Here is a 27,118-nt window from a genome sequence, read left to right on the forward strand (position 1 = left end):
CATCTTCTCATTAGATTGACTGAATTTCAGAAATGGAGAGATGTAGAATTATATTTGAATTTTTTTAAAGAAAAGATTTTGGCATGAACTTTCAAAGCATTTCAGTGAATAGTAAAAAAATCTTCCTCAGATACTGTGTATTTGAACACCTGTATGTGGTACCTGAGTGGTGAAATCTTGTTAGAATAGCATTTGAAATAAGAACCCTGAAAGCATACCCCAAAGAAATAACTCAAGTATCTAGATCAGTGGTTCCCAAACTTCTCTGGCCACCGCCCCCTTGGTTCCAAAAACTCAACCCCAGCGCCCCCTATCCTACATTACAGTTCAAGGGACCCACCTTTAGTGCCCCCTGCTGCCCCCTTGCCTCATAGTGCCCCCCTAGGTAATCCCACCCCCCAGGGGGTGGTACTGCCCACTTTGGGAACCACTGATCTAGATCAATGATTCTTGGCATGTGGGACAATGGTGTACCTGAAACCAGACGAAAATATCAAAACATAATGCTGATTTCCAAAACAAATAATGGTAAATGGAAGATTAAACTCTCCTGTTCTTGTATTCTTATAATGATAAATAAACTATGGATCGAAGGGCACTGCCAGTTTTATACATGCTCTATGTAACATGTCAGTCAAAATGCTGTTCTTCAAAGCTGACTTTCACAAGAATCTCCTATGGTAAAAACCCAAGACATGTAAGAAACTGTCATCCCACAGTGAAGAAGCAAACCAGAATAAGATGTGTAGTCCAACAGAGTTAAAGATTTGGTCCTCTAAACCTGGGGTCAACAGCAGATTGGCAAATGATCTGTTGGTACAAGCATGTACTTGTGCAGCTCCATACCTTGGTCTGATCCATGTTTTCTTTTACCCTTCCCATTCATCTCTCTCAGGCTGTGAAAGAACTAGCTGACAGACAGAAGTAGCTATTAATTGTTCACTGATGTGGATCTTCTAAAAGAATTTTCAGTGCCTTAAACAGTGTGGTCCAATTTAGCAACTTTTTAAAAGTACCCCATGTTAATTTTATGCCATATAAGCTATAAATATTTGAACTGAAACATTTGATAGGGGGAAAAAGTAATTGAAGGCAGTTTAAATGTTACATTTAAACATGTTCAAAGCTTGATGTGGAAATTATTTTTATTGCAATTATATTGGTAAAAAAAATTAAAGGCAATAGCATGTACTTCCCTTACTTTTTTACATTTAAGGAAAAAATGAAGGTACTGAAAATGGTCCCCCCTGTAATTTTAGGAGCTTTGAACTGTGCATGATATACCTGGGATGTGATTGTCCACTCATCTTCCACAGAGGACAATGTTACTATCATTGTCTGTAGCATCACTTGCATTACTTGTTAGTTCCATATCAAGCTGAGGCAAATCTATATGAACCGTGCACTTTCACTAAAGAATACTTAGATTTGAGTCCATTTGCACCTAAAAGAATAGCATTAGCAATGAGTAGATGTGTAAGGGCAACTTATCATTCTCTATCCTCTTCAGCAATTATTTTGAATGGTAAGGTGGCCAATCTGAGGCCCAAGGGAAGGAAAAGGTTGTAAGTAAGGTCTACATAATCGCAGGGTTTTATAGCGCTCTGAAAGCTGCAAACGTTGCACATAGGTCTCAATGAGAAGAGATGGAAATAAACAGCCTGCAGCTGCCCTCGTCCCCTCATTGGAACCATGACAGGGTTCTTCTTGGCAAAACCAGAGGGATAGGGAGACAAGCTAGTGCCTGATTTATCACAAGAGTTCGCTCACTTTAATCTCCTTGCCTGGATTAAGGGAGAAATGCAAAAGAATGCATTCCCCCTTTTTGGCTGCCCTGATGGATTTATAAGATGACCCAGCAACCGCACGTTCTGTGCAAATACGCAAAGTCACAGGAAATGTAAGCTTAAGTCGAAAAGTGAAGTTCTCACTACCACTCCAGGTCTGTGAGAGGGACTAGGGAGGATGAGAAAGACTATCATTCAGGTTCTCCTGGTCCTCCTTCCTCGAGGAAATATGTGGGAGAATAAAGGCTTATAAGGCCCCCCTACAAGAGAGAAGGGTGAGACACATAGACGCGTACAATCTTTCCCATGGTCCTTTCAATTTTGGAGTTGCCCAGCAATAAAAAAAGGCAGAGGTGCCCAATCTCACCCAAGATCCTCTAGAGCCTTCATGCATGAGCTGCCCTTTCCTGCTGATTTTCAAGGTAGTCAGAGTGGAGGGGGAAGCATCAGCAAAAGCCAAGATGTAAACCATTGCTTTGTACTAGTGGCAGTAGAAAAGGTTAAACTACCAGTGGCATATACCTCAATGGTAGGTCTTCGTTATAACATAGTAATCTTGTTGGAATCCATTGGGCTACCCTGACATCCATGCAACAAGAGGGTTGGGCTGGCACGGTGGAAGATCCTGAAGCTTCTTGTATGTGGCATCCAATCTGCCAGTGGTGACTGCCAGCTGAAACACATGGTTTTACACAGCTCTGGATCCCACTTGACAGTGCTGAGTAGCCGGTATCCCTTTCAAGGGAATCATCCTCTTTGTGGAGGGAAACAATATTGACAAATCCCTTGTGCACTTCAAGGACAAGAAGGAAGTCAAACCAAAGAGGAGGCTTCAGTCCTTTTGAGTGTCTTGACCTAATTCTACTTTCAGGTCCCAAAAGGGAAAGTGGCAGAAATCTGAGACATTGGATGGACATAGTTCCAAAAATCCCCTGACTCCCCTGGGTATGGGTGGACATTTCCAGTACTTTGCAGAAACCTGGCAACACTTTGTGAGAAGCCACTGGGTGCTAGATTCAATCACTCAGCGGTACGTTGGGAGTAGGTGGTACCTTGTCTAATCACATTGATCAACATTCCAAAAACCGCTACTAGCAATAGGGGTGCTAGAGCCAGTCCCTGAGGACCAAAAAATGTTGTGGATCTACTCAATTTTCGTTACAGCTCAAAAGAAAAATGGGTATGTGGGAACCATCCTCTGTCTGAAAGGCTGAATCACAGAATAAAATGGAAAATTCAAATGAAAACCTTTAGATCAATCTTACAATGACCAACAAAGGATCCTTCCTGGCCTTGGTGGATTTGGTAGAAGCATATTTGCACATACTGTTACTTTGAACCTGCAGTAGATTCTGCTGATTTATGTAAGCATATAAAGGAATCCCATGGGACATGGGCTTAATCCTCTTGTGACTCACTTGTCTTTCCTTTTCTGGCTAGGAAAATGACAAATGACGGAAGCAACTTTTGTCTTTAATTGTAACATAACCATTTTAGCATCAGTGTAGTGTGCCCTAGCAAAATCATAGTGCTAATAAAGTAATTGGCTAGAGAGGTATATTATATTATCCTTTTATACTTCCGTCTTACTGCTTTGTGCCTTTTAGAAGCATGAATGCATTCTCTCCGTGTCCTGTGTAGGATGCAGTGATGGTTCTAACAATAAATTTTTTCTCCATCAGCCCTACAGAGTAGCAAGCAGTCAGCTCATACCCTGCCAGAAATTTTGTTAGTCTTTAAAGTGCTACTGGACTCTTGCTCTTTTCTACTGCTATTGACAGACTAACACTGCTACACATCATAAGCAGTCAACTAGTTAGTTTGCTTTCTCCAGCCGACCAAGAGGCAGCCTAGCAGCTGAGAGAAGTAACATTGGATACCTGTGGATTGCTCAGATTCAGTGCAAGAATATGAGTTCTCAGGGAACCAGAACATACAATATGAGAAGCAAGTGCCAGGCTTTCCCTCAAGCTGCTGCTACTTTTCCTGGTGGGAATCATGCCTGAAGTGTTTCATGGATGCGTTACGGTGAACTGTTTCCTGTAGCACCATGGTTTCACAAACCACCAGGTTAGTTTGATGTGACCACTGAGACATGAAGGTAGAATATGGGTTTGGGGCAAAAGGGCCGCAAAAGTACAAGGTATGGGAAAGAAGTAAACAGGTGCAACACTGGTGGGCTTGCCAACCAAACTATACCTGGAGAGTCCAGGACTGGGGCAGGGTTTCCTCAGTTTGTAGATTTTTATGTAGGAAAGGATTTGTAGTTAAGAAAACCATTGCCCGGTGTGTGTGTGTGTGTGTGTGTGTGTGCAGATAGCACCATCAGCCGCATCTAGAGTCAGTTTGAAAACTACTGCTTTGACTTACATCTGACTTCACCATAATTTCAAATGCTCCTGGAAGTAGTTTACTCTGTATGGGTCAAAAAATAAAGGTCACATGATAGCGGTAGCACAAAATGGAACCCCCTAAATTAGTATATGATGCTAAATGTAAAACACCAATAACTTTGTAAAAATAGACTTTTGGTCTGCGATTTCAGGGAGCTTTTTAGCCTCTGTGACCTGCAGTACAGCTAGCAGAGCATCACTGTATGGCAGATTAGATTAACCGAGGTTGCATGTGTCTTGTAGAGGCAGCTGCAGTCTCTTATTCACTCTTCTGGATTGTTCATAAGTGCATATGCATGTGTAAGGTTGTTACATACCGATTCAGTTCTTACTGCAGCAGCAGAAACGAGCAATTTGCCCCTCCCATCATCTTCCAATCCTGCAAAGCTGTTGAGAACATATATGGACTCCAGATTCAGGAACACGTTGTTGATTTAAAAGAGGTCAGATTTGATGATGAAAATCAAAGGCAACAGCAGCCATTAATCTCTCTCTTAGATATTACTGATGTCTCTTCACTATGACTTGCATAAAAACAGCATGGATCCATACTGCTTTTAGTGTTTGTAATATACACGTGTAATGCTAGTTTCTTTGCTGGAGTGTGCGTCCTTTAGCTTCTTTCATGCACCAGGGTCTGTGGGGGAGGGAGAGCTGCTTTTAGATGGGAGTGGTTAGGTATTGCTCTATTTTTAAAACAAAATACACCTTCAAGAGACGTGTTGAAACTGTAGAAGGGGCGATTGTGTGTCTTGCCTTTTCCAGCCTTTTAGTCTATGGAGTCTGTTAGTGAAATTTCAGTGAATTAGACAATTTTAATAAAAAATGTACATTTAGCTAAGTTTAGGATTTAAGCAAACTGAGAATAGAGAAAATTCATGACCATTCGTCTGTTAGTCCACTGTTACCTACAGCATGAACAGTGTCAAACCTGTGCGTCCATTAAGGTGTGCCAAGTATGCCATTAATAAATACTTGATAGAGGTATTTACAGCTTTGCCGCAACATTGTTTTTGGATGTGGGAGGGGGAAGAGGAGGTGTCCGCAAACACCCTTCCTTGATATTCACCTTGGTGAAAAATGATGTTTAGTTCAGAGCTTGTTCAAGTAAGTCTTTCCCCCCCTTATTCCTACCCTGCCTTCAGTGGTATTCACTGGAGCCAGCAATCAATGGATTCCCTCCCCTCTGGGATTTGGTTGACCTACAGAAGCTGACATAATACAGGCAAGCGCTTGTTACTCTATCTGAATTGTCCATCTGTACCTTAATGAGCGAAATAGTTAAAGCAGCCGAGGGGGCGAGCCGCAAGGAACGTGTCTTCCATTCGAGCTGAATATTTCGATGTATAGGAGGAGAGGGAGGGAGGCAGCGAGAGATCCACTTACATCATTAGAACTGCATTGAGTGTGCCTGTGTGCAGGTTAAGAGACAGACTACAGTGTCTTTGCTTTCTGCAGGAAGCAGCAATGCCGTTTGTATCCTAAGAGGAATTTTTTATTTAGAAAAGGAAGCGTTCTTTCTACCCAGGAAATGGCTTTCCTTGTGCGTTGCTATGCCAACTGCCTGCAGCCATGGTCTTCCAAAGTAAGCACAATAACGTAATTATATTGGCGTATTACATTCAGACTCATGATTCTCTAGGTTTTTTCTCTGTATGTGCCTGTGTGTGTGTGTGTGGTTTTTTCCCCCCCTTAGTGACTCTTTTGGTGGTCAACATGGTTTCTTTGAATATGAGGGACAGGCATCATTAAATTAAATGTCCGTCAATGTCATGCTGCTTGGATTAATTGTGCGAACTTGGTTAGTTGAGTGGAACAGAGATCACTGGTCACCCTGTCAGCATCGTTAGCAGCCAGGGAGGAGGTCCCTATTCACATGCTCTGCCCCAATTTGGTTTTTTTTTTTTTCATAATGGAGGGTGAGGGATCTCTCTTAGTGTGATTGCAAATTAAACAGGACTATTAACGAGGCTTGGCTGAATGCAGGGAACTGGTTTCTGCAGCCTTACTAATATAATACTGTATTAAGCTTTTTTTAAGGGAGTCTGTGTGCAGTCAGCCATTTTAGCTTTCCCCCCCCCCCCTCCTCTTTTTTCCTCCCTTTCGCTCTCAGGGAATGCTCTCGTTCTTGTAGAAGAATGCTGGATATGTATGGTGTTGCCAGGCACTTTACATCCTTGCACGTTTAAGACTTCAAGTGTTAGACAAAAAATGGAGAGAAATGCTGCTATTTGGATTGCTTTTCTGCACTGCAAGTGTGAAGGATTTTGTGAGCGACGCTTGGAGCTCTTGGCTTGGTTTTTTCCCCTTGATTTTTTGTTTAATTTAATGCAGTAGAGGCTGATTTGCTATCCATGAGAAATTGGTGCATGATGTGTAAATCCAGTTCAGCATATGTTTGTTCATTATGAAACCTCTTGCAGTCCCAGCAAACCATGGAGTTATGGGCCAGCAGGAGAAACACTCTGTAAGTATAACAAATTCTGTCTGTTTGAGAATAGGGTTTCCCTAAATTTCATTTTAAATTGCAAGTGTTTACATTCATGCTCATTTTATTTTGATTGTTAATGTAATGGTGCTGATGAATTGTACGAGAAAACAGGTGTGTACTTTAGTGTCCGTTTTTCATTTTATACTTAGGCATTTTTTTATTTAAACAAATGCAAGTTGTTTGTTTGATAAACATCATACTTTGAAATATTATACTTTCTATAGATAGGATTAAAATGCTCCTGTTGAACTTCTTCTGACTTCCACATTTTTTTAAGTTAAGATTTGTTTCAGGCAAATACTTCTGTAGACAATTCTAATCTGTACTTGCCCTGCAAGTATAGCATAACAATATATAGTTTTGGTACACCATTAAAACGTAGTGATGTTTGAATGTTGGAATAATTTAAAAGGCGCAAGCAATAAATGCTGGCCCTTTTAATTGATCCCATGAGTCAACTACACCTCTGTCACGCTGTAATCCCATAGGTAAATGCTTGTTGTTTGTGAGAATAGCATTCATAGGCAGAATAGAAAATCTTTAGTCTTGTGGGCCTTTAATGCCAAAAATTTAAGGCTACAGTTCTTTTAGGTTATTGCCCAGCAGGGTTTCTGGGTTTCCCCCCTCCTACTTATAACAGCCTCCCCCCCCGCCCCCCATGCAGCATTGATCCAAACTGCTTTGGAAATTCCCTTGAGTTCCTAAAGCAGTTTGCCATTCTGAGTAGGAGGCTGCTGCTTGAAAAATAGAGGTCAGTCACCTCCTTTGGGTGGTGCTTATGTCAGTGACTTGCTCTCTGGATTGTGGCCTAAATGTGTTGCTTAAGTTTCTCTCTCTTCCACTCTCTCTCTCTCTCTCACACACACACACACACACACGCACACACACAGAATTTTTTCCCCAATGAGAGTGTTAAATTGTTAACAGGTGAATTGCATAATTCATTATTTTGAGATGTCTTCACGAGTGGAATTTATGGAGAAAACACTGGAAGTGTTAAAATCACATGTTCTGTATAACCCTACAGAAGGCATAGAAGAGCTAATGTAGAACAAGAAGTTTTCCATATATATGTGTGGTCACATGCAAGGGTATACATTAAATTACAGTAATATGTTCATGTAACGGATGTTTCATGTATGAGAGAGGGAGTCCTGCATGAATCCTAGACAAAAATGGGAAGAACTCCATTAGGTACTAGAAGTTGTTAATACTGCTACAAACACAATGACTTTAATGTCATTTTCTTATGTCACATATTGTCAGTGAATTGTTAAACAACATTGATTTAAAGCTGTACCTATGTTTTAGAGTGCCCCATGATGCTGTGAGTATGGATACTTTACTGCTATGGATGTGAGAAATGTCATCAGAAAAGGGAAAAAAAATCTGCAGTTACCCCCATGCCCCTTGCCTATTAACACAAATAGGTTTTCCTTTTAGGCAGGAATCAATATCTTTAGTCTAATCCCCACCTTCAGTTCAGATGTACTTGCATGCTTAGCAACCAGTACTCCCTTCTCTAAGAGCGGTGCCATAGACTGGCATGTTTAACAGGTCTGGAAGTATCAAGAAAAATTTGGGTATGCAGAGATAAGGAAAAATCAGCAGAGAAAAACTGTATGTCTTTCCCTGGGAAGACAGGCACACCATCTCCAAACTTTTAGATAATCGGGGTAACAAACTTATAAAATCACCCATCCAGTCTTACTCCAGTTTTCAATATGCATCCAACTATTCGGTGGGCACCCCACTAGTAAAGTAGCAAAGTGCTTCTCACTGTGTGAGGGGAATTGAAGAAGGCCCTGCTCTGAATCAGTCTACCCAAGACGTTCAATGTGTGAAGATTTTTGGGCAATGCTTTCTCTTATCTCCTGAGAAAGGCTTGCGAGATTCTAACTTTACCTTCTTTTAGAAATATGAAAACATTTTAATTCAGATTTGTGTTTATGGGATAAATGTTGGATGCCCAGCTTTTGTAGCTACTTGACTTGATATTGTGTAAGTTTTATGTTTCTAATGGTTTTTATACGGTCTTTTCTATTATTCATTTGTTAATATCCATAAGCTCCTTGAATAAGGAGGAAAGGTTATATGCAAATACTGGTAGAAGCTAGTTAGAGTATAGTTAAGATTTTTTTGGTTCATATTTGTTATTTATATGCTGAAGATGAGCCGATATATATTTAATTGAGAACTGTGTAAAACAGATGGTACAAAAGACTGAAATCTTGAAATATATATTGCCCATTGGTATTCTATGACCCTGTATCAGTTCTGTTTGTACTATGACTTTCTAAAAGTTCTATCCTGCTTTCTGGTATATTGATGTATTTTTTCATACTGCTGTAATAGGCCAAAAACCTAATCTGCCTTGTCAGCCTTATGGAATGTTCACAGAAATTTTATCTTATATACCCAAATGCAGTAAACAGTCAATTAGGAAAATTAACATACCAACCATTTATTTATTTTACTTCATGTACATCCCACCTTTCTCTCCTGTGTGATCCCAGAGTGGCTTACATCGATCTCCTCTCCTCCAAGTAAACTCTTTTGAGGTAGGTCAGGCTGAGAGTGTGTGACTGGCCCAAAGTCATCCAGCGAGGTTCCATGGCAGAGTGGGGATTCGAACCTAAGTCTCTCAGATCCTAGTCCAACACTTTAACCCCTACCTCACATTAATTATTCTGCAATGATCAGAGTTGTTCCATTTATCAGTGTATCTGTCCTCAGCTGTATTGGTTTGTGGATGGTTTGGATGCTGCATTCACACAAGTTTATAAGTGTTAAGAGCATTTCTCCTAGTTGGTGATTACTTTTTGCTTAGGATAGTTACATATATCATCGTTCACGAATCTTGACCAAACCCACAGATGTTACTTACTTGTCTGTTCCCCCCAATACATGGATAATGAAACCACTTTTTATTGTAAAATTTGCAACAATTTATTGTGATTTCCTAATAGGGTGCTTTAGCAAATTTAGTTTTTCTTGCTTACAAATAATGGTTTATGTGAAAGAAACAAGCCATGGTTTGCTGAAGAGCCTGATTTGGATATCATAACAAATTATTATTCTAAATCAGAAAGTTTTTGATACAGTACATGAGGGGAGACAGTAGGGGATGTATATATCCAGAGCCTTCCAAGATTTCATGGTCAGCTGAATGCACCCAATTTGGGGTTGTGTTTTTTTTTTTAATCTACCCTTAGTAGAAAATTTAAACAGGCCTCTGTTAGCAACAAACCTAGCACACCCTACTGCCTTTCTTTAGTAGCTAAACATGGCACAAACATTGAAAGAAAGATTTTCAGGTGTTGTATTTTGGGGGCCAGTATGTGAATAATGAAGTGCAAGAACTTTTAAAAACCTAGATATGTCTATGTTTTATCAGTGTTGTCAAATTTGTCATCTTAAAGTGCTAGGTTTTTTTTCCCATTTGGAGGTTGTTGTCAAAACTGACTTGGTGACAGCCCTCATGTGTTACTGGATTGGATCCTGTAGGTGCTTCTTTCGGGGGGGGGGTCCTTCTGTAAGAGGAAAACACCTTCATTGGCAAAATGGATCTGTGGGATTCAACCATTAATTTTTAGGGTAAATTCTGTTTATATTTATATTTTGTTGAACATATTTTCTCATTTAGAGTAGATGGATCATGTAAGATGACTCTAAATTTTGCTATGAGTGTGTCATTTTTTGTACTATATAATCAAAACTCAGTATGATTCTGTAGGGTGCGTATTAAAGCTCTTGTAATTTTGCTTCCAGTGAATTTTTATTGTATTTTCCTGAAGTTACCAAAAGTATTGTTTATGAGACAGTGTCATCTGGATTGATGTAAAATGCTTGTTTGGAAGTGCAGAATTGTTAAAATGTGGACTTCTTAGTTGAAGAACCACTATTAGTTCTTAAGGAATAAATGTTTGAAGTTATATGGCTAATATTGTCAATCTAGATAATATTTGTGCCTTTGTTTCGGCTGATTTCTGAAAAGATTAGTTTGTAGACTTCTTGAGTAGAGACTTTCTCTAGATGCTTTGACCTATTAGCACAGTAGTTACATACTTGCACTGTCAGGACTGGCATGAACATAGCAAGAGCTGCTAGCAGGCCCTGGACAGTCACAATTCAGAAAACGTAGGCATTTCTAGAGACTTGCAAATGCACATCCAGCAGGACTCCTGATACATTTTCTTGTGAATGGCTTGCTTCCAAAACAGTTCGCTGTACAGTGGAGTCTGCCGTTAGGATGGGGGGGGGGAGTCAAAATCCCCATTGATCACACATGCTTAGTAATGCACCTTTTGAACAGAGTTCACTGAATCAATTATGTAGCGTTGATTCAACTTCGGGATGGCTCTGTTCTCTTCTGATGAGATTTCTTTTGTATTAAGTTACTGTTGGACAGAACTCCACAGGAATCACCTTCTGTCTTGTAGTGTGTAATTACATACTGATTTTAATGCTCACGTGCAAGTTTGGTCTGGAGGACTTTCATTGAAATAGCATACCATTTTAATATGCTGACATATACTTAATGAGCCTCTAGAAATGTAAAATTTCTGGAAAATTTGAAGCTGCAGGGATGGGTGGGAATGTTTTTCCCCAGTTTTTTGTAGGGAAATGAAATTTTGGGGAAAATTGAAAGATAATACCATTTTTGCAAGCTATTACTGCTGCTTTCGGTCAGAGATTAGGTGGACCTAGCAGCCTGTGGCCCACTTACGTTGTGATGGCGGTGGGCTTTCAGTGGAGAAAAGGGAATCTTCTCCTGTGTGAGCTGTAGCCTGCAGAAAGGTAACTGGCACCCAATACCGTCTGACAAGCTGTAGCAACCTTGCTCTGTGTGTGCGTGGGGGGACCTCCAGCCCCAACTGAACTATCATATAAAGAGTCATCTTTGTATCCTGGCTATATTAAACATTCTAAGGGAGACATCTGCACAGTGGAATCTCAGTACAACCAATATGTTCTCATTTCCTCTTGATTGGTGGAATGAAATGAATGAACATATTTTTCATGACACATGCCAATAGTAATGTGTTGGGGAAGCTCTTATTTTCTACTGTTATTTCTTCTTATTTCTCTACTTAAACTAAGACCTGGAGCAAAATTGTTCTATTTGTTCAACATATGTGACATGCATTATTCTTTGCTGCTTTATTTCATTGGCAGGTAGTGGGGTAGCCAGTTGCTGGCTCTCTACTCTGTATGATTGGAAGTACACCAGAAGAATCTGGTGAATCTGCTGTTTTAAATTAGCAGTTTTGTGTTCCTTTCTACTGCCCCCTTCTGCTGGCCCTTTTTTTCACAGCTACAGATGAGGGAGAGATTTATTGAAAAAGTATTTCCAAGAAAAAAACCCACATTTTAATTAATGTGCTAGAACTGATCATCTGAAAGAGTTGCCTGGTTTTACATTTCATGAAGGTATCTGATGAAGGGAGCATGACTCTTTAATGGTTATACCCTGAAAATCTTGTTGGTCTCTAAGGTGCTGCTGGACTTAAATCTAACTATTTTCTCTGCAGACCAACATGGCAACCCTCTGAAACTAGTTTACACCCATTTCTAAACATTGACTGGTAACTGAAAGCCACTTAGTACGCTTGGATATCTTAACTCCATGTGCCACAAGGGCAGCTTGAAGGCAGAGGGAACTTTCAGCCTGATTCATGCTCCTCTGCAGCACTGTTCCTGTAGATCAGGATCAGGCAACATGAGCCAATAAAATCCTAAATGGTACTATATTACCAATAGTAGCCCAGCCCTTCGGTTAAAGCAGTCTGTTGCTCTTTGCAGGTTGAGCTACTTCTGCTTGGAAGTCCAGCCTGAACCTACAGAATTGCAAACTTGCCTCCCAGACCACCAGCACCAACAATAGTATAACAAAAAACATAAACTTTGAGAGCAGTTCTGCTTTCACGAGGCTGGGGAAATGGCTTCGCTCTAATCATCCACAGCATAAAATAGCATGGCTTGGGCCATTTCAACATTTTCATTTAAATTTCATCAAAATCTGACTGAAATTTACATGCAGCTATAAAACGTAATGTACTGAAATAGGTGACTGTGATGGATGGGAGGGTGTCCTGCTCCTGAAGGGGAAAACAGCCTTCAGCTGTTTCATCCCCGAACCTGTGGGAGTTCCAGCATCCAGTCACCTTTCAGAGGAGGAATGGAAAGTTGGAGAGAAGCACAGCAGCAGTTAGTCCAGGTTTGCCTCAGGGAGAGCGCAGGGAGAGTTTTGGGGCTGCCCAAGCAAGAGAGCAGACAGTTTGGGGGGTAGCTGTGCCTGGTAGCATGGCGGAGTGCTTTAACTCTACTGCTGAGAGAGGGCAGAGTACTAGTTGTGAGGCCTTTCTCTGGTGATGACCATTTGCTGTGGCTCTTGGGAAAGGACAGGTTGGTGTGGGTGGAATCCGTGTGTGTGAGTGAAAGGATCTAACTTAGTGGCTAGTCAGTGAAAGTCTTTTTGTACCTGCAAATATTAAAGGTAATTCAAACCACCCTCTGAAGCCATAACTAGCTTAAATTTATGTGCATCGGCCAGGTTTCTCCTTTCGGTGTCTGTGCTGCTGATCTGTTCTTTAAAACCAACCTGCAAATAAATAACTCCTCTTTGTTACTGACATAAAACTCCTGCCTCAGTGATCTGTGTTCTTCTTACTCACCACAAAATTTATCTCACAGCAGCTAAAGCCTTTACATTTGCTACCTTAAGGACATCATGTAACTGAGGGAAAGGTTTATAGTTTAAAACAAACCTGGTTCCCCAAAATCATAAGAGGCGGTGTGGGTCCCCTTGGTTCCATGAAGGGGACTGTCACACTGACATGCAAACATTTTAAGTTCTTCTAACACATGAGGGCAAAGAGTTCTGTTGTGTGAAGGCTGTGCTTTTGATCTGTGACATTTTTCTGTTTCTGTGGTATGGGAGTTAATTTTCTTAAAACACCCCCCATGCACACACATGCACTCACACAGCTGCAATTCTTGTTTGGTGAAATGTCAGCAATTGGTTTTTCAGTCAATGGAATGGCAGTTGCAGAAGAGTGTCTATGAAGCAAGAGTTGTCCCTTGCCCCTATTTTTACTTTTCCCTATGACATCTTTTTGCTTGTTCACTCTTCCTGTCATTTGTTGCCCCTCCTGATCTAGCACATTCAGCTTTTGCCCTCAAACATGTTCCCACTGCATCTGTTTGCAATAAGACTTTGTTTTCAACTCTCATCTGTAAATTCCATGCCCTCTGGGGGTCTTGAAAGAGCAAGGAGAAGGTATTTCCTCCTTACTTGGATTTTGTCATGCAACTTAATAAACTGCATTAAGTTGCTTTGAGCCCTCTCCAATGCACAAACCAACAAGGAAATATAATTTAAATATAGCAAGCTTCAGGTTTTTAGATATACAATGTTTCATAGCCACTTTCACATATGGAGATGCTAGTTAGCTCTATAGTTGGGGGGTTAGGCCCCAGCATGTTTTTTTTCCTCCTGCTCTTGAAGTTCTGATAGCGCCATCTCATTAGCTTAACCTGAAGCAACAACAACATTTATTACAATCAAGAGATCAGTCAACAAGAATTTAGATTAAAATACAGTTACTTTGCATTGAAGTTACAGAGGGAATCAATTTCTTTAAAAATGGGGTCCACTAAGTTCTGATCTTAAAAAATAACAATTTTACTCCAAAATTAGAGAATATAAAACAAGCCAACCTTAATCATACCATTGCCTTTCCCTTACCTTAATATTCTTCTTATTAAAACGATGCTTAATTGCTAATGGCTGCTTAAATGACACAGCCTAGCTGGATGGGGAACCCAATGGAGCTCATTAACAGTGCTGCTTCATTGCCTGGTAGCTGTTATGCCAGTAACTCCCTTTCCCCAGTGGTTCTAATTGTGCTGCCTGTACCTCATTCAAAGTGGGGAACAGGGAATATGGGCTTCCTTACCTGTTGCTGTTTGGTATAGTATGACACTACCTTTCACAAACTCAGGTTTTTGGAGGCCTTGAAAACTCATTTAAAGAACTTTCTTGTTGATCACTAAATTCTTGAGACTTTTAGTATACAACATTTACTTGTACAGTATGCATTTTTAACTGTACAATGTAATTTTATAATATTTTGGTTTTTCCAGAAACTCGTAGAGAATACATACTTCTTAATCTTCTCAGGGGAGAAGATTAATAGGAAGGCAATGAAAAAATAAGTTACTCTTGCTCTCAAAGTATAAAGCTGACTTGATTTGTCATAGCAAACTTCAGATTTGTGGTCTGTACATTCAAATTTCACAACTCAACACAGATTTAAGCACATGTATTCTGCATTGGATTGTGGCACAGAGATGTAAATTTGAATTTGTGAAATTTACATTTTTCTTCTACTGTACTGATTGATGATAAATGGATATTCATACACTGTTACGTATGCGAAGTCATTAATAGATTCTCTCTAATCTAGTAAAGCAAGTATGTTGAGTAAAGAATGCATTTCTTTAGCAGATGGCAGGTGCCTAAATTAATATGAATGGCAGCCATTTTATTTGCTATACTTATCTTCCAAACGTTTGTTAAAAGCTTGAATATCTTACATGGGTCTTCCTGGGGTCTTTCATCCAAATGCTGGTCAGGTCCATATTAGCTTAAAAGGTGACTGTAGATTTTATATCATCCCCCCCCCCCCGAGATAATGCATATTTGTGGACAGTTCTTTCTTGTACATTTGGGTGGGTTAATAATAATGATGATATGACTAGAAAGTAACTTTTCTTTAATCACATAGTTGATATCTTCTTAAATTAATCATATGAAAGTAAAATGAAACTAAGGTATCATTCAAGTATTTCTTTTTGTAAGTCTACACTTTAAGGTGAAACAGTATTCCCATAGTTCAAATGTACAGTGGTATATACATATGAAAGACTATGGTGCCCAAATTTTGGAACTCCTTCCTCAGGGGGATTCATAGGTCTCCTTCTATTGTGTTTCACCAGCGGGTGAAGGCTTTTGTGTTTTATTTGGTGCCCCCCAAGTAACTCTTATTGCCCTCCTTCCTGGTTGTGTTGTTATGTATGTTTATGTGCCTATATGTTTTAATTAAACTGTTTGAAATATATCACCACTTTGAGACCCTACTTAGGTGGAAAGGCAGCATAGAAATGTTTTCAATAAATTTGTGGTCTGTTAGTGTATAGAAGCAAAGAGTTACTCCTTTGTAAAATATCTGTATTAGCTTTAACACTATGTTGAACATGTCTGTGTGCGTCATGTCTATACATGAAATCAATAGACATCAGTTCATTATTCTGTAATGAAGTATATTGACTGTTGCCTTTTAAATCACTGAAGCATACAACAAGTATTTCTCCCAATGTCTCGCTTGTTTACAAAATGAATTGCCTTGAAGTAGTCGTGTATAAGATGACTATCAAATTCCTGTCACAACCAAGCATTTTATTGTTATCCTTGTTATTGTTCAACTGCAGTTTCCTATTATTCCAGAAATTAATGTTTATAATCTTTTTATAGTGAAGTAACCAATACCAGCGATTTTAGTCCAGTGCAACTTGGTATGGAGTATGATGCTTAAGACAGTGCTTTTTACCATTAAGACTTGCCCTTAGTTTGTGTCTAAACAGAAGTTTTCTAATATTCATGTTTGGTGATTCTGTTCCAAACCATGCATGTTAGAAAAGAAGATGCCATATAGCATGGAATTTCTAGTTGCCATACCCCCATGTAAATAATACTGCTCATGGTCAGTTTATGATTGCAGTTGTAGAAAAAGTAGGGAGAGGGCCAAAGCAGCAAGTAAAAACATGCCTGCTTAGCATCTGGAAATATTTTCAAGGCCTCAGCCACAAAGCTGTATATTACATTGGACTTTACATCCAGGATAAAGGCTATTTTTTGTTGTTGTACTTCATATAAGAGAGAAGCTTGATTTGCTCCATAGGCCTTTTTGGTCTGACATTCTACCTGGAATTGAAACATGAACCAAGCATAATTCCAACATGATTGTGAGGCTTTTTCTCTCAGTACTTTTCATTTATGAAAGCCACTGTAGTATGTGCTCCTCCCATGCTGCACCAATAGTGACAGGAAATCCAGGACCTTTGGGAGGAGCTGCTGCTTCATCCACACGAGCATTACCTGGCTTGGAAATCAGAGTAGAGCTGGTTTGGGGAGTAGGTTCAGGCAAGATTCCTATAACATTACAAAAAACATTCAAAAAGTGCATTTTGTCAGCAACTAATACACCCCAAAAGTAACATTAAGGGGGATCCTCCCCCTCATAAAGTAGAAATAACAATTTTATCTCCAATGATGACTAAATCTTCGGTCAAGTGAAAGAAAGAAGAGGCCATTTTTATATGTGTTTGAAATTCAGGAGCTGAACAATTATTTAATAATGACTTAGTATTAGCTTTCTAGAAACCGAACAGTGTCGAAGATTTATTTTAATCATTTCCCATGAGACCTTGAAATGCCTTTGTCTTTTGTCTCTGGAGTTGGTTGAGCTGTGTCAGCAATCCTCATGATTCTCCATAAGGTCATTCAGAAATGATGAATAAGAACATTTTATCCTTCCTTTCACACTTTTCTTCATGTAAGCAATGTGCTGGATTAATCCCTACAAATTTGTACTGAAGTACCACGAGATTTGAACAGTGTGGAATTACTCTTAACATTTGGTGATATATATAAGCTCAAGTTTGCATCTACATTTTTCACACTACTTTTGGGAAACATGTTTCTAGCATATAATCTGTCTTTACTATATGTCCAGTTTGGGGTGCTTTTTGTAATGGAATTATGTTGGCTGTGCTCATTTTCATCACTTCATGAAATTTGCATGGTTTAATGAGCAAAAAAAAAAAAAAAGCCACACAGAATCTGTATTTAACAGCACTGTTTAATATTCTGGTGCTTTACTTGTAAATAGAATATTTTAGGATCTGTCTGTAAATACGAAACAGCAATACTGAATGACTGAAGAAGAATGAACATGTGTAAAGGAGGAAAAGCATGAAAGTGATTTATTATAGCAGGCATTTATTATAGTAGGCATCAAACAGTGCCCAAATTCTATTGCCAATATTAAAGGAAATCCAGCACTTATCATAAGCACAGAACATTTTGGGACCTTCAATTTAATCTTTCTCTACCGTGTAAATAATTAAGTACCAGAATTGCTTTGTTACTCTCTGGCTTCACCTTCACCCCCATCAAGCTGTTAAGAATGGTTGACTGGAGCAGAACTTCTAATGTAGCTGATAAATCACAGGTTAAATGAAATCTTACTTGGATCCGTAGTGCTTTGGTGATGCATTACTATTTTACCAACATGTTAGTAGTCGGTCAGTTCTGAAGAAGCTTAATAAAAATGTTCTTCCACACAGAAGATGTTTTAGCTGTAGTAATAGAAATTTTAAAATGCAAATACAGCTTTAACTACTGGATGTAGAGCATCTTAACTTTGCAAGAATTTTTTTTCCAGCTCCTCAAGAAAATGATACTAAAATTGCAGGGAACCTAGTTCTGCCTGTCTACTAAAGACCCTCTCCCCAAGTTTCAAGCAGTTTGGATCAAAGGTTACAATTCCATGGCCCCCAGCCGCCCTACTTGGCTCTGTTATTTCCTATGGGGAAAAATATTACAATCTTTATCCAGGGCCAAGAAGGCTATAGCCAAAGCAACCACTGGTCAAAAGTCTCCAGATGCAAATAGAACTAGCATTGAACCAGTGGATCCCTGCAGAACCACTGGCCAATGTGTCAAGCGCAACACAACCAATGTCAAACCAGACAATCTGAGCCAAACGAACCTGGAATGCCACTTCCAAGGGAGCCAGCCAGACCTGGCAAGACACTGATATAGAAACATAAATACTACTGTCACTTCCCCAAATTGGAGTCAAGCTGTAGGTCTGGTTTTAATCCTTTTTTGCTGATGATCAGAGAACCTTGGAGCGCTGTGAGAGAATCGTTATGATTGGGCAGACAATTCTAGTGATTTCCCACCTTACTGTTGCCCAGGAATCCTGTAAAATTGAAGAGAAACAGGGCTGGAAGCCTTAAAATGTTGACCTTGAATATTCCCATATATTTCTGGAATTTCTTGGGATCTGATTACTTGTGTTCTGGAAACCTGAGTATTACTCTGGATACCTGAATATATCTGAAAAATACAAACAATGCATTTTTCAGATATATTTTCAGACAGGAAATATCTGAATGTGCATCCCTAGCAGCCAGAGTTGTTGAATACCGTTGTACAAAAACATAAAACTACCCAGTGTTGATGTTTTTACCTCTTGTGTAGTATTTAAGCATAGAAAGTGAGAGTGTGTGTGTGATGTATGTGTAAAGAGACAATTTAGCATTTACTTATCAGCCCATTCCTGAGCTGAGCAGCCGAAACCCCTTAGGAGGCCAGGAAGGCCCTGCACCGGCATCTGCAGCACTTGTGCTGGCGTCTAGGACACTTATGCTGGCACAACCAGCATGGACACCGGCATTGGGGTGCAGACGCCAGCCTCCCAGCACTGCTGTGGCAGTGCGGCTCCAGGACACAGGCACAGCCTCACGCCAGCGTCCTGACGACACGCTTCCATGCACCGTTCTCCCAGGGGTGTTTCTGGGGTGTTCCCATGCCAGGCTAGGGGAGGAGCCGCCTTTAGGTGGCCTCCTAAGCCCTTTCAGGCCAGGAATGCCCCCTTTGCCCTTACCTGAAGATACGCTACCTTTTTAGGTGGCGTATCCCCGTGCACCCCAGTGGAGCGGTTCCACGGGTTTTACAGGTAAGGGCAAAGGTTTGGCTTCATGGGGGGGGGGGAATCCTCCTTTGGAGGCAGCGTGCCTGCATTGCCTCCAGCCACTAGTGCAGCCCTTTCCCTCAGGAATGGGCTGTAAGCATATTTCAGTTTATATTAAATCTATGTTAGAATGAGCCATGTAGGTGTGTAAAACTAATGGTAGTTTAGATGTTAAGCTTTGTTACATTGTACAGATACCAGATTCATTAAGCAGAGAGTGTTTTTAAGAGAAGACTAGTAGTCTTGTTTATCATCTAGATGTGGGGAGTGAAAAGTAAGATTTCGTATTAGGGAAAGGCATGGAGGAACAAGGACTGATCTATAATCAGTGTAGAGCAGTAGAATTCTAGTTTGCTTTCCCTGCCTTAAAACGTTAGTGTGGGGGAGAGTGAGTAAACTAGACAGGTGTCTGATCAATTGAACATCTTTTAATTTCATAGCTGATTTTAAGAACCTCATTTGATATTAGAGGAAAAGGGAGTAGAGATGGAGGTACCAGTAGGAATTAATTTTGTAATTAATAAAAATAATCCTTGGAAGGGGAGCAGAGAATGAATCAATCCTGTGTTTATATATGGAAATCAGTATTTAATCTGCGTGTGAACAGAAAGGGCAAGAGTATCAATATTGACAATGAAATTATTTGTTTTGCTATCTATGAGCTATGGAAGATCGCATGTGTGAGTTAATTCACTAGTCACATATTTTTAGACAGTTTATAGATTATTATTTCACCATCCATCATAAGATATAGTAAATAGCCTGTAAAGCTAAGAATGCCAACACGTAGCAGGCTACCTTTTTCTTTCTTAATGTTAGCAAAGGCATGAGAGCAATCTGTTTCTGACGGCTACTTGTTGTCCCTGCAGGTATTCCCAAACTCAATGCTGTGCTAAATTTCATTTAAAAAGTGAAACTGTAGACTGAGCGTGCTGCTCCAAGTTTAAAAGCCACAGTTATGTTCACCTAATGTATTTAAACATCATAATTCATAATTCATTACTTTTAACAAATGTTAATTTCATTGTTTCTCAATGAGCAAACTAAATTGTTTTTGTACCAACCAAATGACCAACCTTAAGCCATAGATGTTGGAAATGCAAAAGGGAAGATTCTAGTGTGCAAATACTCCTGAAACTTCCTCCTGCAAATCACCAGTTATAGCCTGCAGTGCTGGGGAGGCAGGTTTTCTCCCCCCCCCCCAAGTTTCCATTGTTTCTATTTTTGGTTCCTCTGGAAATTTACTCATCATGGACAGTATTTATTTTAAAAAATTTGACAGGATGAATGTAATTTACTTTAATAGGAGCTCAGATGGCAACTAAAACTTGTTCTCATTATGTATTTGTAACTTTAGAGAGGTGGAACGTGCCGTAAAGTCACAGCTGATACATGGTGGTCCTGTAGGGCAGGGGTCCCTGACCTTTTTGAGCCTGTGGGCACTTTTGGAATTTGGACTCAGGGTGGTGGGCATAACCATAAAGCGGTTGCCGCAGGAGGCACAGCCATACACACAGAGGAAACCTAAGTGCAGGGGAGAAGAGTTGTAATTAAAAAAAAAAAACACTGGGAAAGAGGAGTGGAAGGGAATAAAGCCAACACTGTGGTGGCAGCTGCCACTGAAACATTGTTATTATAATCTGCCCAGCCAATCAGATCTCCATTTGGCCCTGTCTGCTTTCTAAACACACTTGGTAGGTGCCAGAAAAGGTGTTGGTGGCCACCATGGGCACCACATTGGGGGTCCCTGCTGTAGGATTTTCAGGGCAAGAGACATTTGGAGGTGGTTTGCTGGACTTCTTTCATGGTCTCCTATCCAAATACTAACCAGGGCCTGCTTAGCTTCCGAGATCTGACTAGACTGAGCTAGCCTGAGCCATCCAGGTCAGGGCAACTTATGTATTGTACTTGCCCCCCAAAAGAAAAAATGAGCACATAAGTAAAGAATATAGCAATTTTGAGAATTCTGTTTGGCCTCAAGTGCCCTATGATTTTCCTCAGAAGAGAGGGTCCTTTTTCCTTGGCGCCAAACCAATCGAATTCCTATCATATTGCATGATGTATGGCTTGTTTTTTGAATTTGCTCCTCACAAGTCCAACAGTTCACTTTACTATAATAATTGTTGTCTGTAATCCTGAAACATTGAGTAGGCTGAAAACCTGTTTCAATAATTTAAGCATTACCCCTCAGCGCTATCTTGTATAACGCCCTTACATTTAAGCATCAGCTTGGTGGAGTCCAGCAATGCACAAGCAGAAACATAAACAGATTTACTGCAGCTGCCTGCATGAGATCTTGTGCGACACTTAGCACTTTCCTCCCTATATATTGGTTGCATAGGATCTTGCAAGCGGAAATGCAAGTGGGGCTACTTCAGGCTTTCCCTTGTGTTCGCGTGGTGCAAGAGCTCTAGCGCAAGTAGAAAATTTGTGCTGGATCCCACTCATGATCAGGTGGTGCTCTCTCAGAAGTTAACAGCTGCAAGTCTTGGCAGACTCATGGTAACTCCAATTGATTCCTTTGACACTGTATTATTCCAGTGGGAATTACTTGTAACTGCATATTTAAGGGCTTGTTTTCATTTATGCTTACTTTGTTAGGTTTAAATTAAAAGCCTTAGTAATGTTTATAATTCTAACAAACATAAAAGTGTAACTCTTCTGTGTTATCCTCAAACCTTCAGGATTTCCTTAAGAAATATTGTGTGGTTTTAGTATTGGCATGCTGTATTTGAATTGTGTGCGTTAATACAATTTTAAACTGTCTTTTCTGCTCCCATCTACAGCTTCCTGCAGATTTCACAAAACTGCACCTCGCTGACAGTCTCCACCCACAGGTGACCCACGTTTCATCTAGTCATTCAGGATGTAGCATTACTAGTGACTCTGGAAGCAGCAGTCTTTCTGATATCTACCAGGTATGACAATTGATCTACTAAGTTTAAAAAAAAAGAATTTTCATAATGGCAACAAGTAAAAATGATTCCATAAAGGTCAATGGGTATTCCCTTAGATCACCACAGTGAAATTTCTTAGTCCCAGAGTCATCTTTGTCCCTCCCCTTTCTCTGTTCGTATGCTTCTGAGATTGGGTTTATTTGGAAATGTTACCTAATGTTGGGAGGTTAATGCTGTTTTGTAGCCTATAGTAATTTTGATACTTTTCTACTTATGAAGGAAGTACTTTTTTTGCTTTTGGTAGTCATTTGGTAGAAATCTGGCTAACATGCTGATGATGAGCACCAGGACAAATACTACTGCTGTCAGATGCAAGTTAGTAAGGGCCTGATATGCTTTTTTTGTTTTGGTTTCCCCCTTTAAGACAGGACTCCAGATGTCAAAGTTATGACTTGTTATTATGGAAGATTTTAACTTTAGAATGGAATTTCTCATGTGTGCATCTTAAATTGCTAACCTTCCATACAATTTGCATGTTATTAACAAAACTGTAATATGCAAGTTAATGGAAATAATTATCAGATTAAGGGATATGTGCATTATTATAATTTTCAGGTGCTTAAAAGACTTCCACGAAGCTAGCTTTATTTATTTGCTTGACCAGTAGGTTCATACTGCAGTAAAGCTTTTTAAAACTGTGTATTAGAAAATGCCTCAGTGAGATTTCTTCAACATCAGGATGCCTAGGAAATCTGTAGCATCCCGTTGCTGGGACGTTTATCTCAGACACAGAGCCACTGCATGAATTTTGAAATAGGGAGCTCCTTGTTAATGCTTGGATGGGCTAACATTAAGGGGGAATTTTTATGATTTGAGAAGATTATTTGTTTTAGTCTGCTGGCAAACCTACAACATAGTCAAGTCGACATTGCATGCCACCAAAGTACCTCAGAGGCGTATGTTGTCTACCTGGCTCCATTATAGACACTGTCTGCAAGATTTGTTTAAAATGTTTATAATCTTTGGGAAAATTCATCAGTCATCCTAAATTGAACTGGTATCTATAAAAGTGGTAAATCTGGCTCCCAGTGAATATAACATTCATATGATAATATTCTGTCCCAAATATACCACCCGGTCAAAACTATATACATACACACATAATATTTACTTTAAATTTGTGAATCTTTTGGAGCATTAATATATATTATTACTTCAGTGTTTACCATACGATCCCTATTTCACCACCTTTTAAGCATAAACCTTATATCAATTCTTTTTTCTATTAGACTAAAATCTGTGTAAATTCATAAGCTGTTTAACTGTTATCATCATGTTTGTTATGGTTTTGAAGGCCAGCTATTTAAACAAAATTAAATTGAACAAGAAATAGCAGTTAACATTTTTATTGACATGTAGGCTGAACATTGTCTGGGACTTTTTAAATCTGATTTTTAATTTAATTTCTTGGTATGGCAGCATAAACGAATCTCTGTTCTTTTATTGTTGCCATGTTGTCACTACATACTGTCGCTTAATACAGATCTTCCAAGTTACTCAGACTGGAATTTAGATCAGGGTACTGTTGCCACTCCAGAGCCTTACATACCCAGGCATTCTGTAAGCCACCTGGTACATAAGTGGGTTGCTTGCTTCTTTCAAGTTGTAGTTAACATGCCCCTGGGGTTTCTTCTAGCTCACTAACCTTATTAGGCCCTGAATTACAGCAGAATTGAGCAGTGACCACCAGTCACTCAGTCTCTCTTCTGATGCAGTGAACCTTTGAAAATAGCAAACCCCATTCAGAATTTTACAATAAGAAGAAAACACAATCTGTGGTACATTGTAAAAGGCAACTTAAGCCAACATTATCTAATGTTTTACAGTTGAAAGCTTCTTGTAGAATAAGTAATCGTGAATGCAGTATTTTGCTATAGTCCATATGATTGTATGTGTAGTTTTATGCCATTGGTCTTTTATTTCCAAGTCTGTTCTTTGTACTCAACAGATTGGGTCATAGCTTTTTATTTCTTTCATGTATGGACTAATTACTATTCATATATATTTTGCTATGCAATAAAAGATAGGTCCACCTTAATTTCAATGCAATGGAGGCAGATAGAGGCAGGATTAAAAGGGAAAAATATACCTGTAGTCTAGCTATGTATATTTAGGCTTAGTATCCATACTGGAGGTGCCAAAAGCTTTATGGAAAAAGTGGGTTTGAGAAAGGATTAGAAATCACAAGGAGAGGGAGAGGGAGTATCATGTAGGATGTGTTGAGTGTTTTCCAGGCATCATCTTGTATCCAACAAAGTGTTTCTATGGATAGAAGGATTTGTCATACATAGATTCTTGCATCTCCCTCCCACTGTGGTTCAAATACACCCTAGTGCTGTTTCTGGGGGTCCCCTGTCTCCCAAGAGTGGCATTTTGGGGAGTATTTTGGGCTGCAGTTGGAGGGAGCAAAGAAAATCATGCTCTGTTGGATTCAGCCCATAAAGTGCAGTTAGGGAGATGTAGTGGTGAGTTAAAGGGAGCAATTGAAAATACCTCACACTTTCAAATGAAAGCATTCTCGCTGTAGATAACCAGGTCTTTAATGTGCAATAAACCTTTAACATCGCCATGGAAGCTGGCTCATGTAGCTGATTGTCCTTATCCAGAGATCTGATGAAGCTGGGAAAGTGGACAGTGCTAGAAAGAAGTTCTGAGTTGCTGAGGATGTCTTCTAGGTTCTTGGGGAGCTTCAGTATGGAGCTATACATTTTTAATTATGTCACCACTGTTAACAGTTGTATTAATAAATAATACAGTTGTATGAAACTATTGAAAGAGAACATCTGGAGCTTTAGAAGATGTTTTTACCAGTATGCTTTTGATATTTGATGCCTCTATTAATGTAAACCAAGTAGCCTGGACAAAGATGTAAAATTTCTAGGAATTTTGAAGCCACGGAAAACAATGAAATATATAAAATACTTTCCAATCCAAACTTATTTTGGTGCTTTAAGAATATAAACAGAATAATTTATAACTTAGCATAAAGAAGTTGTACTATTTGACATATTTATGGAATTTAAAAGCCTTAAAAGCCCTACCCCAGGCTACCTTAGCACATATACCTTAATAGTTACCATCTGAGAGGTAGGAAAAAATAAACATTGAAATTAGAAAACAAATTGTGTAGTAAAGAGAAGAGTATTTCTGTCTAAATAATACACTCGCTTACAGTCGCAATAGGTAGGACAGCCAGCACATTTTTATATCAAGTAATAACACTGAAAATAGTAAACGATAGAATCATAGAAACATAGAGTTAGAAGGGACCTCCAGGATCATCTAGTCCAACTCCATTCACAGTGCAGGAAACCCTTTGATTTATTACAAATTGATTTATTATCACATTGCAGTAAATTTATTGTTGCCAAATTACAATTATTTACATATAAATAATATGTTGTATGTGACTACTGTATACATAGGAATTCCCATTATGTAATGCTGTAGATTTGTCTTACATATTTTTATGTTATCCATTTATAGTAAGTTGAGCCTTGTCTTAAAGCATTTCACTTTAATGGTCCCCCAAAGTTTCCATTGGAAGAATTGAAAAAAAATCCTTGGGGGGAAAATGAAGAGGGGGTCCTCCCAATCCCCCCTCCATATTTTTCCAGGCCTTCACATCTCTAAGCCAAGGCTGCTTTGTCCATCTTACACAAGTATCCATTGGCTTTGGTCTGATGTTGTATGGACAATAAACTGAAATTGAATCCAGAAATGTTTGACAGGACGTGTCGTGGGCAGTCTGGAAACATTTTGTGGAATGGTGTTATGTGGTTTTGAAAACCATTTAAAGCATTAGGTTTTGAGTTAAATTAATAATGAAAATAATTTGAAAATAAGACCAAAGTTAAGGCTATAGAAATAGTGAGTTTAAAGCATCTTAAGTCTTATTCTGTGATACTGTGACTGAGGTTTCAAGGATTGTCTTTATTTGAGGATACTAGCAATTTGTTTTAAATTGGTATGCAAATCTTGTTAATCACATGATAAATTATGCAGAACAATTGTGGCCATCTGTTTTGTGTTATTTCTGCTGTAGCTGTGTTGAATAAGTTGCTCAGCCCTTGACTAGGTCTTCTCTGTAATTAAAACTGAGTCAGAATTCCAGTTATATATGCACATCACTTGCATTTGGAAGTTTGCCTGTTAGTACAATTTTGTTCCATTAAAAATAACTTAAAGTAATATACAACAGTTTAGTGGAGACTTAAAAGTTTAGTGTTTTGGCTTGCAATATCATTAAATTCATTTTCTTTATTCTGTTATTTTATAAATTTGATTCAAAATGTTTTTGTAGTGATTTCTTTGAAAAAGATTAGAAGTTTTTTTTGGTATGAATGTTTATTTAAAACACTTTCTAGCTCATATTCTTGTTGTGTCTTGTTATTCTGGCTTTCACATTTAGAACAGTGCTTTGACACCTCTTAAGAAATTATTTTAAAATACTTTATTTGTTTTTAGGCTTGTTGGTCAAAAATTAACGTAATAATATAAAACTTGAACTACAAAACTTTTTTTAACCCCTCAGAATGGTCAATCCTATTTCATGATAATTAAATCACAGTAGTTGCTGATCTCATGTGATAGATTTAAAACACACAACTTGTTCTACAGTGCAGTATGTTTTCTAGGTCAAGTGTCACATTTTTGTAAATTG

The 27,118-nt window shown here is 39.1% G+C and overlaps 1 protein-coding gene across 6 annotated transcripts in view; it reads left to right on the forward strand.

The window, feature by feature from the left end:
* Nucleotides 1–27,118, forward strand: part of RAPGEF2 (Rap guanine nucleotide exchange factor 2) — a 172,376-nt gene that overhangs the window by 100,477 nt on the left and 44,781 nt on the right. For 4 of the 6 annotated variants that reach the window (XM_056855236.1, XM_056855239.1, XM_056855238.1 and 1 more), the window contains one exon: nucleotides 22,285–22,416. In XM_056855236.1, coding sequence (XP_056711214.1) covers nucleotides 22,285–22,416 — 132 coding nt within the window. Of the gene's footprint in view, nucleotides 1–5,696; nucleotides 5,766–6,412; nucleotides 6,648–22,284; nucleotides 22,417–27,118 lie in introns of those variants that run through there. The other 2 variants (XM_056855242.1, XM_056855241.1) reach the window with 2 other exon arrangements.

The sequence above is a fragment of the Euleptes europaea genome, chromosome 9 (assembly GCF_029931775.1).
Source record: "Euleptes europaea isolate rEulEur1 chromosome 9, rEulEur1.hap1, whole genome shotgun sequence".
NCBI lineage: Eukaryota > Metazoa > Chordata > Lepidosauria > Squamata > Sphaerodactylidae > Euleptes > Euleptes europaea.